Here is a 15,722-nt window from a genome sequence, read left to right as displayed (position 1 = left end):
CCCAAACAGCCAACACATACAGTACATACAGTATATGCACACATGGACAAGGTGTGTGTATCACTAAATTAACTAACTAGACATGAACAGTGTTGAACAAAATGTGTGCAGAGATGAAACACACATAACTCATACAAACACAATGCCTCTGGAAAGTTAATTTTAAAATGATTCAAATGAGAATAATATTGCCTGTATTTCAGCCCACCAACAACACTGAGGACTAGCAGCTATACGCCCACTATGACCAACTACCAACACCTACAATACTAGGCACCCTCCAGCAATACAATCACTTTACTGTCAGAAATTTACGCACAATGATATCCAACCAGGAAGCCAGAAATAGTCAATAAGATGACATCAGTATAGACAGGTACAAAAAGAAATAAACTTCCCATTTCTCATTTTGTATTAAAATATGAAACGTGCAAGACAAAAAACTTTCAAACGTATGCCTTAAGAGATTTGAAGGCAGACATCACCCACAGATCCAGTCTCTCTCTCTTTCTTTCTATTTCCATATGTAGCCTATAGATTTAGATGAGGAGGAGGATGTGGTTTCCATGGATGACGGAGCTTGGGGGCTTAACTGTCATGTTAGTCATTGTTTACAGGCCGGTTAAGAACAATAGCTTTCTTGCAGGTCCTCCCTCTGGTCTTCTGCGTGGCGAGAAGACTAATTTCATCCTTGTACGTATTGTCCTTCCATTCAATGAGAGGTGGAAGAGAAAAATAACAGCGCAAACTCCATCCAAGCCTGCTGCAGAAACATCTAAGCCTCCATAAAGAACATTTAGGCCCGGTTTCGCAGACAAGGCTTAGCTTAAGCCAGAACAATGCCTTAGTTAAATTTAAATATTTATAAAAGTCTTGGGAATCTTTTTTTTTAGACATATGTTAAGATATGTCAGGGATATGTCAAGTTATATTCAGTTTATAAGGCTCAAAGATTCATTTAAGTCCTGGGACTAGTCTTAAGCCTGTGAAACAGGGCAAACAAGTCTCCTTTTGATTTATTTAAGATAGTGGTTTTCAACCCTGTTCCACAAGGACTGACCAAGGAATACATTTTGCATAACTAAACAAACACCACTTGAATTTATGAATCCATTAGATTTGCAGGACATAAGGATCAGCTTAAACCGGGACTATGCCTAGTAAAGTAAAATTTGCATATTTAAGTCACGTTTATTAAAATGCCTTAGATAAAAATATTACTGGTGTGTATCTTGAGACAAAACAATGGCATATTTAAAGATATGGCAGGGCAATTTATTTCAAACTTTCACTTTAGTCTGGGACAAGTCTTAAACCTTGTCTGTGAAACCGGGCCAAAATCTGCATATGTCCAAAATGTACTGGACCCTCTGGTCTAATATATTTATTTCTCCATCTGAAACATCTGGGACAGCATTGATACTTAAAAGAAACCTAAATGAGAACTGTGAGCTATAAAAGGTCAACCTCTGGGCTATAAATTTCTCTTCTGGTTATGGCTGGCCACATATGCCACCTCCACTAACCGACTATTAACCGTGCCGCCTATTTATTCATGTGCAGAACAGAAGGCTGGGAAGCTTTGATGATCTTTATAGTAATTATTTTTATTAGTTCCCCCGAGATTCATCAGCCCACCAACCAAATCGATAGCCAGAGATGCTACCCACCCACCAGAGCAAGGCCAGAAACATCCCCGAGGATGCATCACTTATTCTGTGTGTGTGATCAGAGGTTACCACTGGCAACCTCCCAAAGGTGTTCTAATTACACTGTTCCATCGGCAATAAATAAAGGCGAAGAAAGAGGTCACCGTTTGAGGTACGGAGCTATCTCAGGATTTTGATGTGGATTAACGTTAATTAAATTAGTATGCGCCTGAAGGAACGTTGTCATAAATAATCATTCACGGCTCGGTAAAGCATCTATAAGAGAAGATGCTTTTCTCTGGTTTTGTAATGTATTTTTCATCAAGATATTGACATTAGCCACTCTTACGTCCTGGAAAAGCACAAAATGACCAGAAATACCAGAAACCATTTTCCAGGAAATACACCAATGTGCCTTCTTTTAACGGTGAGGTATTATTTACACATTAGAAACAAAACACCAGTATTTTATTTTGTGCCAAATGTTTTTGCTGTGCTGCTCTTGGGCCGACTACACAGTTCGCCCAAAAATGAAAATTATTTCAACGTTTACTCATCCTTGAGTAGTTACAAATCTTTATAATGTCCGTTGCTCCAGAGAAAGATATTTGGAAGGTTTTTTTTGTTTAACAAAACAAAGAAATGCATAAAGCAGTCAATAGTGACCAAGAACCGTTTCGTCGGCAAATCAGCACAGATCACTTTGTGTTATACGAATGCCGTTTAGCTCTGACCAACTACTACAAAAATATAGTTATACTTTAGGTTCAGACACAGAAAGTCCCTCCCTCTCTCTCTCTCTCTCTCTCTCTCTCTCTCTCTCTCTCTCTTTCAGATGAATATCTTCACTCGGCCTGCTCTGACAGCAACACATTCATCATGTCATCACTGGAAAATATAAAACAAAATCTGTGGGGAAACAGGGATGATGTTACTAGATGCCCTCAGAGTGAGACACGCAATACACACAGTACCAAATACACGCCACACAACCTCGCATGGACAGACACGCCCTTGAAGATTCATCATGTCACCACCCTGCCACCCCCTCGCACATACACCGACACACAGAGCCTTCCCTCTGGCATTCTGTCTGGACGCACAACCACTTCGAAGGGAGTTCGAAAATAGAAATGGTGTGGTTACAGCCGAACGATTCAGTAAAGAACAGCTCCATAAGACACAAACCCGCAGAACCCCGTGCACCCGAGCAGTGTGCCATCTACTCTCCAAAACTCAATCGCACACATGGAAAGCAAACACGAGAGCTGTTCCGGTAACCTTATATTTTACTTAAAAAATAGGATCTACATATCGCCTCACTCTCTCCTCACTTTTTCTCCCCCTGCAGTGAGTTATTGACTTTGTATCCGAGCACACTTCCAGTCGGCTCCTTCCGAGAGGTATAAATAGTCACGACAGCAGGAACGAGATTTTAATAATCAGCAACAAACGCTCTGTGTGTATTTATCCTTCAACGTGCCCAGATCTCATTTCATTCTCAAATATTTCCCCGCGCGTTTCTGTCTCCCATCGTGAAAAGCATGTCCGCGTGCATATTGTTATTTCTCAATTACTTTAAAGCACATTTTTGAAAACACAGATTTCAAGATCCTTGCCAAAGATCCTCTTTTGTAGAAACGTGGCTCGGGTGCTTTGAAATCCTCATCGCAGGTGTGAGTTTGTTTGACTTGTGAAAATGTTTTGGTGTACGATCTTTTGTGATACCAGAGTGTGTGCTCACATCAGAAGTATGTTTGTGTGTGCGCGTACAAGCCCACGCCCTAATGAACGCACACACGCAGGTGTTCTGCGGCACGGCTAGCTCATTCTTTGCATCCTGGTGAGGGCTGATGTCTGAACAGTACAGAAGCTTTTGTGCACGTACATAAAAAGAAGTATGGATTGTCTCCTGTCTTCCAATAATGACTTTACCTATAACCTTGTGGGCCACGAGACAAATTCAAAAGAGATTAAATTAAATAAACACTTTGTGGAAAGACAGAAGGAAAGAAAGAGAAAGAGACAAAGAAAGAAAGAAAGAAAGAAGTGAAAGATCAGCCTTGAATGCATGTTAATGAAAAGCTTGATCTGGGCGATTCGAGTCTATGTTTGTAAGCCTCAGCATGTACCCAGAGCCAATGAGATTTATTAAAGTCCTATTTCATAGAAGTCTTAATCTGAACGTCTCTGCGGAGGGACACGGAGATGAGGTTTCAGGTTCAAATCAGATATGAGTCTGCAGGGGTCCGCTCTATATTGATAAGAACTTTATATATGGAAAAGCTTTGTATACTGTGCTAGGCTTTATTGGACTTGTTTTGATGCACTTATGTATTTTGTTGCCTATGTTGTTATAATTGCGTCCAATGTTTCCTCATCTGTAAGTCGCTTTGGATAAAAGCGTCTGCTAAATGACTAAATGTATGTAAATGAAAAGACTTTTAGGACAAATCAAAAACAAATGTATAATACGAAATTTAAGTGAATTTTTGCTTAAAACAAGCGAAATCATCTGCCAATGGGGCAAGAAAAATCATCTTGAATTTAGTGACTAAGACAAAAGTTAACTTTAAGATTAAGTTAACTTTTTCTTAACCCATTGGCAGATCTTTTTGCTTGTTTTAAACACAAATTTACTGAAATTTCATATTTTGTTTCTAAAAACCAAGACTTATTTCCTTAGGTTATTTTGCCCATCGAGAAAATGTATCTTGATTCAAGAATTTTGAGCCATTTGTACTGGAAAACAATACAAAAATACTAAGTAAGAAAGTAATTTTTGCAATGTATTATAGGTTGAATAGTTATTATGCATGTAGATGCTGTCAAAGCTCATTACACCTCATTTCAGGTGAGGTCAGATTGCAATTATGTTATATAAGAACGTTCGTATAAAAGGGTCCAGACATATAAAGTTTCATTTTCTGAGCATGCAGATATGTCTGATGAAAGATAGTAGACGAACAGGTGGATTAAATTTACTCTGACCCATCTTATCCGTGTGTTTGAAAGGTCATCAACAGACTCCAGAAAAACTCATCACACGACCCAAACATGGCCTTTGTCCAAGGAAACCAAACACTGATTTCAGGTGCTGTTTGCTGACAAAAAACCTTATTTATTCAGCTGTGTGGGGGAGTTATTATTAACATTGGGAACTTCTCAGCAGATAATATTACAAAGATTGATATTCAACTTTAGTTCAGTTTTTTAAATGAATTATTAAATACAAAATCTAAGTGACTATTAACCCACAATTCTGAATCTGAACACACATTGCTGAATGTAGTCTAACCCACAATCTTGAATGAAAACCCACAATCCTGAATGTAAATCCAAAATCCTTCATCTAAATCCACAATCTTGAATGTAAACACACAATCCTGAATCTAAATAGGCTATCCTGACTTCAAACCCACAATCTTGAATGAAAACCCACAATCCTGAATGAAAACCCACAATCCTGAATGTAAATCCAAAATCCTTCATCTAAATCCACAATCTTGAATGTAAACACACAATCCTGAATCTAAATAGGCTATCCTGACTTCAAACCCACAATCTTGAATGAAAACCCACAATCCTGAATGAAAACCCACAATCCTGAATGTAAATCCAAAATCCTTCATCTAAATCCACAATCTTGAATGTAAATACACAATCCTGAATCTAAATAGGCTATCCTGACTTCAAACCCACAATCTTGAATGAAAACCCACAATCCTGAATGAAAACCCACAATCCTAAATGTAAATCCAAAATCCTTCATCTAAATCCACAATCCTGAATGTAAATCCAAAATCTTTAATCTAAACCCACAATCTTTAATGTAAACACACAATCCTGAATCTAAATAGGCTATCCTGACTCCAAACCCACAATCTTGAATGTAAACCTGAATCTGAACTCTCTGAACCTTGAACTCAAATATAAACCTCCCTGTGCAGAAGAATCATCTCTAGCCACTTTTTCTCTGAAAATCAAAAGGCCGGTCTCCTGCACGCAGCGGGCGGTCTGAAATGCAGCAGTCAGCGCGTGCTGTGATGCATGAGAGTGAAGGTGGCAGCGTGGAGCATTTTATACACTGCCCTGCCCGGCTTTTCTCTGCATTACTGCCCTGACGTGCATGACGGATGCGCTTTGGAGTGCCAGGCAGTCTCTCTGTCTTCAGCCGGCCTGGCCTCATCCATTTTCATGACCGGCAGAGGCGTGTTTAATCTCACTGTCTCTACTGCAAAATCTTGAAGGTACCAGCACAGGCCCGAGCGAGTCGCTCACCAAGGGTGAAACCACAGCTCTGGGACTTGATTATTCTCAAAAATAGCGTAGCTGAATTTTATTTGAATTCTTTTGCTGGGGTGTGCGTGTGCTCTTATCTGTTTGTGTTGCGTTGAGTCATTCAGCCTTGACACAGATCGCTTCTTATCAAAGGGTTGCCGTGAGACAACCAAACCAGGGCAAGGTGAAGCTAATGGATGAAAGCGCAAAAGACACTTTCCCAAACATGACTTTGTGGACCGAACAAGTCAGCGGATTGTACAAACTGTTCAGCAGAGTTTGTTGACTGTCAAACGGAGGAAAAGATAAAGGCCGGGCTACATCTCCACAGAACAATCCCATGTCGGTAAACCAGTCTGTAGCGCTTATCTCACTGTAGTTTCCCTGCAGACTGCCAGTGTGGGTCTAAGAAACTAAGGGCAGTGTGTGTCCAATGGTTGTCTGTGGAAAAATAAGTGACACTTGTTCGCTTTTGTTGTGAAATTATAAGATGAGCACGGTTTTCTAGCCCACCTGGAATGTGTAAAGCTGGGGACAGGACGAATCATAAAAAATGGCTGTGACCTAAACTCAATTAATTAAAGCGTGACACAGCAATAATAAGACCACAAAGATATTTGCTGTATGCTCTTGCTAGTCAAGGCAGGTGGACATTTCATTGCACAAAAATGTTGTATGTGCACCTACAAAACATTAAAGAGATACTTCACCCAAAAATGAACATTCTGTCATCATTTACTCAGCTTCGCGTTTTTCCAAATCTCTATAAATGTCATTTTTCTGATAAACACAGATAAAGATATTTGTAAGAATGCTTGTAACCATACAGATGTTTGCCCCCCGTTGACTCCCATAGTAGGAAAAAATAAAATAGTAGTCAAAATGGACTGTTCGGTTCCTTCAAAATGTCTTCTGTTGTGTTCAACAGAACAAAGAAATGATAAAATGGAAGTCAATGGGGGCAAGATCTGTTTGGTTTGTAATCATTCTTCCAAATGCTTCATCAAAACAAAGACATACAGATTTGGAACAACCCAAAGGTGAGTAAATGATGACAGAATTCAATATCAATTTCTGTGATACACTATAAAAGGAAACACTAAAATAGGCCTTCTAAAAGGTCTTTTGTATTTTAAAGTAGATACAACGTACAGGAGCATATTAAGGGCCTGAATGCTAAAACGTCCTAAAATGCACAAAGAGAACTTCACAGACTTGACCGACAAAATGTGTGCACCCCACGCATTCCCTCACACAGGTGTGTTATCAGCTTGAACACACGTGCACGGAGCAAAAGGCTCAAACTACTGGACGTACAACCGATCTTGTCTGAGCCTTCATGCAGCACAAACATATACATTCTTCTGTTGTATATATGAAAGCGTTACATTGCATTTGCCAAGCACCACGTTCAAAGGTGATTGTAAAACCATAACATCGGTGTATGATAAATCATCTCTTTTCAGTTGCATAAGTAAACTTAAAAAACGAGGGATTGGTCGAACACGAGCACCGCATGCCGTCGCATTAACTAATTTTCCAACCCAACGAACAAAAACACTTCAGAAAGAGCGTTCACCTGTCTCAAAATCTCACCACGTTGCATCCTCTGTCTAGAAAATGTCATAGGCATGCTTGACTGAGACCGAGCCAAGCAGATGAAAACGCTTTTGCCCCCCCCCCCCACCTTCTATATCTAATCTCTTTGCCGTGTGCTGCTTGTGACATTTCCATCGAGAGAAACCGTAAGAACACAGCCAGCACATAGCGGCGCGTTCACCATCGGCAACCATCATCAGATCCTGCTTTTACAGCCATTCCTGGTGTGAATCAACATCACATTTTCGTCAACAAAAACTGTGATCTAAGTGCGCCTCAGCCTTACATCACGCTTCCTCAGACGGAAGCCTTCTCTGTTTGGTGTAATGTCGCATTTGTTGCGAGATGAGGAAGTAATTATCCATTACGAGGGAATCTGTCTGATTCTCAGAGGAGGAAGAGGCAGGTTTAAAGCGTTTAAGTGATACTCTAAGTATAGCAGCGTGGCGTAATCCTATCCGGAGTGTAACCAGCATCTCGGCGGAGATACTTGATGCTCTCACTGGCTGAAACTACAACAATGTCAGCAAAGTGCTCACACGCTGACCCCCACTTTAACCCTTATTATACAGTAGCTTCCCTACACCCTCTCTCCCTGTCTCTCTCTCGCCCATCCTCATCCCTCTCGCTTCAGCTATCCATCACATTCCTTCTCCGAGGGCCCATCCTCGTTTTAATCTGAACTCTTAAAGTGAAAACAGGGCAGCACATCCTCACGCACACATGCACAAGTGCTCCCCGAGTCTGCGGTCTCGGCGCGTACGCGTCATTACCGCAGGCCTTTGCTCGAAAATGAGCCACAATTACAAAAGTGATGCATTACAGCCTGGCCAACTATTGCAGAACAATCTCATTTAAAACCCGAGCGGAGCTTTATGACGGCTCATCCGCAATGACCCCCGATCAGTACAACCCCACAACCGCAGATTTAATTACAACTCGCTTTCAATTACCCCGAGCCGGTTGCGTGATCCTTGCGATTAAGCGTACTGCGAATCCTATGGCGAAGGAAACAATTGGATGCTTCTACAAACACAAGCTTCTGATTGGACAAAAAATTCACGAAAGGTTAGTTTTTTCCTAGACAGCGATGAGATTAAAAAGAGAACGAACGACTTCTTAAGAAAATCTTAATGTGAACACATCCAAATTATTACTCTTATGTCAACCATTCTTTCATTTATTTGTGCCATTTCACTGTCCAAAACACCTAAAACTGCCATCAAAAGTAAAAAAGAAAAAAAAATAGCCGACCATTTGAGATGCTATTTCCTAAGCTATAAAACAACAATGAGCAATGAAATGTTACTCTGCGCTAAATTGGTTCTCAGACATCAAGAAAAAAACATGCATTGACGTTTCGTTGCTAATGCACAGCATCCGATCTCCTTTTTCTCTGCATCTCTCTTTCAGTGACGACTTGCAGATGCTGACGAGTATATCAGACAGGGATTGGTTTCCCCTGACGGTGCAGAACTGAAACCTTAATGCGCGGGGAAAGATCATTGTCGTCAGAGCGGGCACACGAGGGACCGCTGGCAGGCCGGTGCATGTCTCCTCACCTCCAGCGGGGAAGCTTGGGAGTGGAGCATCATCTTGTTCTTTTCTCAGCTATCGGCACACTGACAGGAGCTAAATAAACCATGGGATCAGACCCCAGATAATACAGAAAACTGGGACGTGGGGACATTAAGAGAAGAACATTGAATTGAATGTGGTTTTCAAGGACGAAAAGAGTTAAGGCCAATGCACATTCAGTCTGAAATTTGCGTCAGAAATTTACTCGCGTTAAAAAGTAAATATGACCTCACGTTGTGTCAATCACATGTACACACTTCCTCGATATTTTCCTCCGTCATAAAAAAATATGACTGGGTTCAAGTTTGCCGTTTTGCGCATCCGTAGCAAGGATTTTGAGAGACGTTTTGACAATTCAGAGACACCGTACAAAAAAGCGCCAAATATGAAAAAAACAGTCAACCTTAACTCTCAAAAAAACTCAAACAGCAGGATATTTAAGCATCATGTTAACATATTAACATCTCCAAAAACACCTTGAATCTGTCACGACTCTTTGTTCTCACTAAGTCTCAGCCCAAAAATTACCTTCTACCCCAAGTCTCCATTCGGACCCCTCCAGATAACACGCATTAATCAACCCGGCTCCAAATACAACCCAACGTCTCCAGCCATTCAAACCCTGGACAGCTTTGTTACAAACACAGCCTTTCCTGAATGCATCTCCACAACCTTTTTTGTCTGCTTGGAGAGGGTTGCTTCTCAAAAAAAGGCTCCTCCTTCCGCCAGAACGGCCGTATTAGCTCTCATGGGCCAGGCTGATGGGCAAGAGAGGAGGGTTACGGGGTAAATGGTCTGCCGGAGTGATTCACAGGCTCTTCCAGAAAGACCTACACCCCTCTCTCCCTCCAAAAACTAAGGGCCATGCCTTCAGCAGGCGCCTAGCAACCGGCAGCTGGGGCGAAAGAGAAATGGGGCAACACGGAGAGAGTTTGAGCTGAATTGGGCTAGACTAGCAGGCTCCATGATAGATATAGACACAAACAAAACTGAAAACAGGAGACAATCAGCAAGACGGCGCACAAGTGCGGAGGGACAAAAGCGGAATCTGAAGGCCATAGCCTGCTTCAGCCTCACATCAGTCACCTTAAGATCTGCTGGCCTGATTTTCTTTAAAGAGCTTCAACAAAAAAACCAAGCAAACACTGTTAAGTGTGAGATGGGGCTTTCAGACAAAGACGCTCTTGACACGGCTAATGTAATGTGTGTGTGACTGACTCGAAGATAAATATGTGCAGTTTGTATAATAAAAGACCCCACGACGGCTTGTAGTGGCTATTTGTCTTATTTAAACACATCGCATTATACAATAAACATTTAAGTATATTATTTCGAATATGATGGGTGCGCTGCGACTACACCAAAAAAGTCACACTTTCCCTTATTAGTCATTTAATAAAAAGTGCTGAGCGATCAAGCAATGTGATTCTACTTGTTATCTGGTCGTACATTATAGCAGAGAGCTGGTGAAAGTCCTCAATCGGGAGAGGTGATTGGCTATCTGATGCCATGCGGAGTACAGTGTTGATCTATAGAACTGAGCAGTTTTCAACACAAGCTTAAAACTACAGGGAAAAACATTAACAGATGGAAAAGTGCATGCTGTTTGGAATTGTATATAAATCACATAAGCCGCTGCGAGTTTGACTGGAATAAAACTCCTTATGTAATGTTTTAACAGGAAGAAATGGGCTAAGCAGAGGGTTTAATGAGACACAGAGTCACCAAAAAAAATGCAGTTAAGTCCAACAGAGCAAATATCCACGCATCAAACTCTTCGCCATGGAAGGACTACAAAAGCCCATACTTTCAATTCATTCTCATGTATGTATTTGACCTAGAACAATACATCACAACAATACTGCCCATCTATATAAACTGTTTGGTTAACCAAGCTAAAATGGTTAGTTTGTCGTTCCGCTTGCTCTGTGTCTATTATGTGGGGTATGTGTGTGCAATCTTTGCGCCACGCCTTTGCGCATCCACTTGTGCTTCACACAGCAGGTGTCACCCCGCATTCCGCGATGCGCTTCTGTGGCACCTGCTGAGGGGACACGGGGGTACCTAACCACACCGCCTGCAACCCCAGACCAATACATATGAATGACACCAGAGGTTTAGTAGACTGTATGTGACAAACTTAACCAGAAAAAAAGAGAATTACCTCCTTGTGAATTAAAAATATCCAACGTATCATACAATTAACTAAATCAAATGTTACTTTGCAAAAGGCGAAACTGGAGACCATAAAAACGGCCGAAATGATACTGTATCCCTCGCTGTTTTGCTATTAAGGTATACAATAAAAACTCTTTACTTCTACTAAGCGCGATGCATAAACAACAAAGTCTCAACTGTTATAAATTACTCAAAACCAAAGCTAAACCAAACGCATCGTACACATAGAACAAAGTCAAAGTAACTCACCATCCACTTGATGCAAGTATAATAATCCACAGAGTAAAAGGTGAATTAGAGGACTCATTGTATCATAGTCCACTCCACACCTCAGTTCTCAAACACTGGAGAAGTTTCTCAGTTCTGGAGTATTTCTCTGCTCTCTCAGTAGCTGCTCACATCCAGCTGAAATGTCAGAGTGTTCACGGGACACATGTTTTTTTGGGGGGGGTGAAGAATCAGATTCGAGAGCCGAGTTGTGTCCCTCAATATGTGTTCTCTATCATGTCAGCTTTTGCGCTTTTAATTTCGGGGGAAAACAGAATTAACGGCGAGGACGCGTAAAAAGCGCACGGATCTCTCCAAACCCAACGCGCGTAATTTAGCGCACCCCGTTTCCTTCAGAAAATCCCGAGGCACCTTAAAGATCCCCTCCGCTGAATACAGTGTTAAATCGTCCTTGTGTTTCAAAACAATCTCAATTTCGCGTCTGGAAAGCTGCGTTAACCCGCAGCCAAAGTTTCGCGGCGCGCCTTTAAATCCACCGTAAATCGGTGGGGGTGGCGCTGGCCCCGATCGCTCTGCGAGTCAACGGCAGTGACTATGAACAGCCTTGGGAAGGGCGAGAGCTCCGCAGCGCTCCTACAGCTCCATAACTGACACCCTATGCGCACAGCTCCCGGCCCGAGCCAAGACTGACGCTCATGCTGGAGAGTGAAGCGGCGAGGGGGAGGAGAGCAGGAGTGGAGGAGGAGGAGGAGAGGGAGGATGCTGTGGAGAGTGGTGGCTAGGGATCGCTCGGAGGTTTTCTACGATCTTGGATCACAGCTTTTTCTAGAGTCGCCTAATGAAGTTGACCTGAATTGCCATAAGGATAGATTTGGTTACTTAATACTTTCCACCAAATTGATTCATTGTGCAATACAGTACAACATTTTTATTGTGATGACAGATCAGTTATATTACCTATTACGTGATGGTGGAAATATTAGAAGTCCATTATCAGAGTGAGAAAAACATATTTTATAAAAAATTAAATAAAAATAATTATTGACATTTTATGTTATTATACTAGAGAGAGTGGGCGCATTGGAGGCACACACGGACAAACAGACGTATGTCAATAAGCTGTCCTGCATTGTTGTGGATCAAACAGTAAAATGTCACGTACTGGAACAGAATAACTCTCACACTGACATTAAAAGACATTTTGAAGAGAAATGCACTTGGCAGTGCTTTGCATTATTAAAAACAAATATACGCTGGTTTATCATAACCTTTACTTGATGTTATTTCGGCAGTTTCGGTGTGGGATGCTTTTTATAATGAAATCGAGAGCGAGTGTCAGGCAGGGTGAAAAAACGTTGTGAAATGTGGCACAGCTAAACTGCACAGGGCCATGGCTCGAGTCTGTATCTCCATCCAAGCGTGGAAACGCTGGATGCAGCCTGCAGCCTGCATCCGCCTCTGGATACAGACGAATCTTTTGCGCCCCCTAATGGTCACATTACACAAGACTGAATCAAACAAAGAAGCACGGGTCTTCAATAGTGAAATGCAAATTACATACCGTTTCAATGACATTTTAAGACATACATGTAATTTTGTAGCAGTGAACCCCCAAAGAAAGCGATGTCAAACAGGCTTACCAAATGAACCCTGTCAATGTATGATGATATCTTTATTGCAAAAGTCTAGAAATGTGTTCTGTGTATTTTCACTGCTTAAACCAACCTAAGATGGTCTAGGTTTAAACTAGTCTTGGTGATCTCCTAGCCTGACCAGGCGAAGAGTGTAAAACCAGCCAAACTGACCAGTTCCATATTTATTAAAGCAGATTGTGAATTTACTATAGTTCCTCCAAAGGTTTGATTTTTTTAAATAATGTATTTGTTATGGCAACAATAATGGTCTTAATGTATTTAGGAACTATAAAAAATTGTCATATCTTTTTTCTAATAATAATTTATTTTAACATATTTTAAGTAGGCTATTACAGCTAATGTTTCCAGAGAAAAACATTTATTAAAAAATCTCAATAAATGCACGGACGATGATTTTAATGTGTAAAGATTTGCTCATTATTTGGACAGTTCTCCCAAAAGACACATGCTCTACCTTTTACTTAACATTAGATGTTGTACCTTACTGACCCCATACTTAACATCTGAAAGGGCACTTTATTAACATCTTAACATGTTTAAAAGTAGGCTACAGCAGGTGTATTTGGAAAATTCCACCATACTGATAAAATAAAAGTAATTTTGCTTATTTTACTGCCACATTAGAGAAAACACACACCATCAAATCAGATGAGACACATTTTATATATTACATTTAAAGGACTTGTTGTGAGAATTACTGTATTGCAAAATGCATGTGAATTCATTGAATTGAGCCATATTTGAGTTAATTCCGGGCTAAATATGGATTGATATGATGTTTTGAATTTGAAGTGAAACCCTGAATCAATAGAATTCAAACCTGAGGCAGCGGGCCCTTAAAAGCAAAGTTGTAAAATCATCAAACAAGGCCTGACTCCTATGTAGTGTGCTCGGACTTGTGCGGGCAGCGCCGGGGCCGGATTCCCGGAGCGAGCTGGAATCCCCCGCTTTCAAACTGATTTCTGACATCAAAGCAAAATAAAAGTCATAGTGTGGAAATCATTCAGACACAGACACTTAAAAACAAATACCTGCTCTTCTCTAACCTTTCAAACTCTCTCCCTCACACACAAACTCCTGCCGAGCTTCACAAACCCGTTTGCGGTGTCATCGCGGCAGTTCTTTTAAAAGACAGCACTCAGTAGGTACATAATGATAGCTTTGATTCTTAGAAGCATTTTTCACCTCTGTTTGTTTGCGAAGTGGCATGTCGGCGCTTGCGAGGCCTTTGGTGCTGCAGCGTTTAGTTTGCGGTGAGTGCCGTCAACAAGTCCGATTCAGAGATCTCTCTCGATAGGTTAATTCATGTGTGCGAGCGTCACGGCGAATGTGAATTCATTATTCCTTTATTGACCCAACGGCTTTCAAATGTAATGTGGCTGTATCTCTGTGATGTGGGCCACAGATCAGTCCTGCAAAGGTAGAAAGTGTAAAGATGCACATACGGCCTGTTGGAAACTTTAACTATATGTTGAATGAATATTAGAAGGAATAAAACATATTGCAATCACAGCTTTTATTTGGTAACCCATGATAAGCGTCATGGAAAATATATCAAATATTAGGAATTAAACAACGCATATTATTATTGTAAATAAGACTTGGTTTCGGCACAAACCGTTTTCCATGAAAAGCTCCAGATTTTCCAAAGTGCAAACATCCATCATTCGCTCGGATTGCATATTCATTTAAATATTTTGGTTAATTTGATAATACACTTAGGTATCAATAAAACTATATAATTTTCAGCTCCGTTTAACACATTCTGCTGAAGATTTTACTCACTAAATTTGGAAAAGCTATAAAGTGCACTAAAGACTTCCACATGAAAAAAATCCCCCCCCATTCACCCGCTGAAATCAAAGGTCAAAATAACAAGATGAAATATACTACACATTCTGCTTTCATAGAAACATTGTGAATGTAAATTTTTCCAAAATAGGCTTTCAAAAGAGCTTAAAAGCAGCAAAATTACGGCAAGCTGTCAATCACCAGAAACAACCCGAGATTAGCATTCATACGGTTGAATAAAACCAGCGCTATTACCAGGGCTGGGCTTTCATGTGTGCTCCACGCAAGGCAAACACACTCACACGTGAACAAACCCACATCAAATTATCCCTCTCCTCCTCTCTATGCACCTCGTCTCTCCATCATCTCTCACGGCACAATGGCAATGTCACCACCATCACCGACCCTCTCGCTTGTTTCCGCCTAAACCAATCACGCGCCTAACGCTGTCAACTCATTTGGCCAATTACGGGCATGTAATCTGATCAAACCAAATCATCTATCAGGACCCTCTCTCGCTTTTTGTTTGCGGACCATCTGGTGAGGGAATCCAAGGGAACCACGCACCTAAAAAGTCTTGATGGACTTAACTTTTGTTTTTTCTTCAACGTTGACAACGCAGAGACGGAGATTATAATAACTGATATTATATTCAGAAGAACGCAGACAAGATTTCCTGTGAATGATCTAACGGACAAAATGCTGTTTAAAAAATATATAATAAGTCTGACCACTCTGTAATGGTGCAGTTTTCTGGTAAACA

At 41.0% G+C, this 15,722-nt stretch overlaps 1 protein-coding gene across 1 annotated transcript in view; it reads right to left on the bottom strand.

Moving 5' to 3' along the window:
- The window catches only part of robo2 (roundabout, axon guidance receptor, homolog 2), a gene marked incomplete at its 3' end in the record, with an annotated part of 154,085 nt that extends 141,890 nt beyond the window's left edge, over positions 1-12,195 (bottom strand). Inside the window, exon 1 of the mRNA XM_079482167.1 lies at positions 11,535-12,195. Within this exon, the coding sequence (XP_079338293.1) occupies positions 11,535-11,592 (58 nt within the window). The 5' untranslated portion in view covers positions 11,593-12,195. The remainder of the gene's footprint in view (positions 1-11,534) is intronic.
- Between the last annotated feature and the right edge of the window lie 3,527 nt (positions 12,196-15,722).

Source organism: Barbatula barbatula, assembly GCF_947034865.1.
Source record: "Barbatula barbatula genome assembly, chromosome: 19".
Classification (NCBI taxonomy): domain Eukaryota; kingdom Metazoa; phylum Chordata; class Actinopteri; order Cypriniformes; family Nemacheilidae; genus Barbatula; species Barbatula barbatula.
The sequence above is the reverse complement of the archived record's forward strand: the minus strand, read 5'-3'. Positions and strand labels throughout refer to the sequence as shown.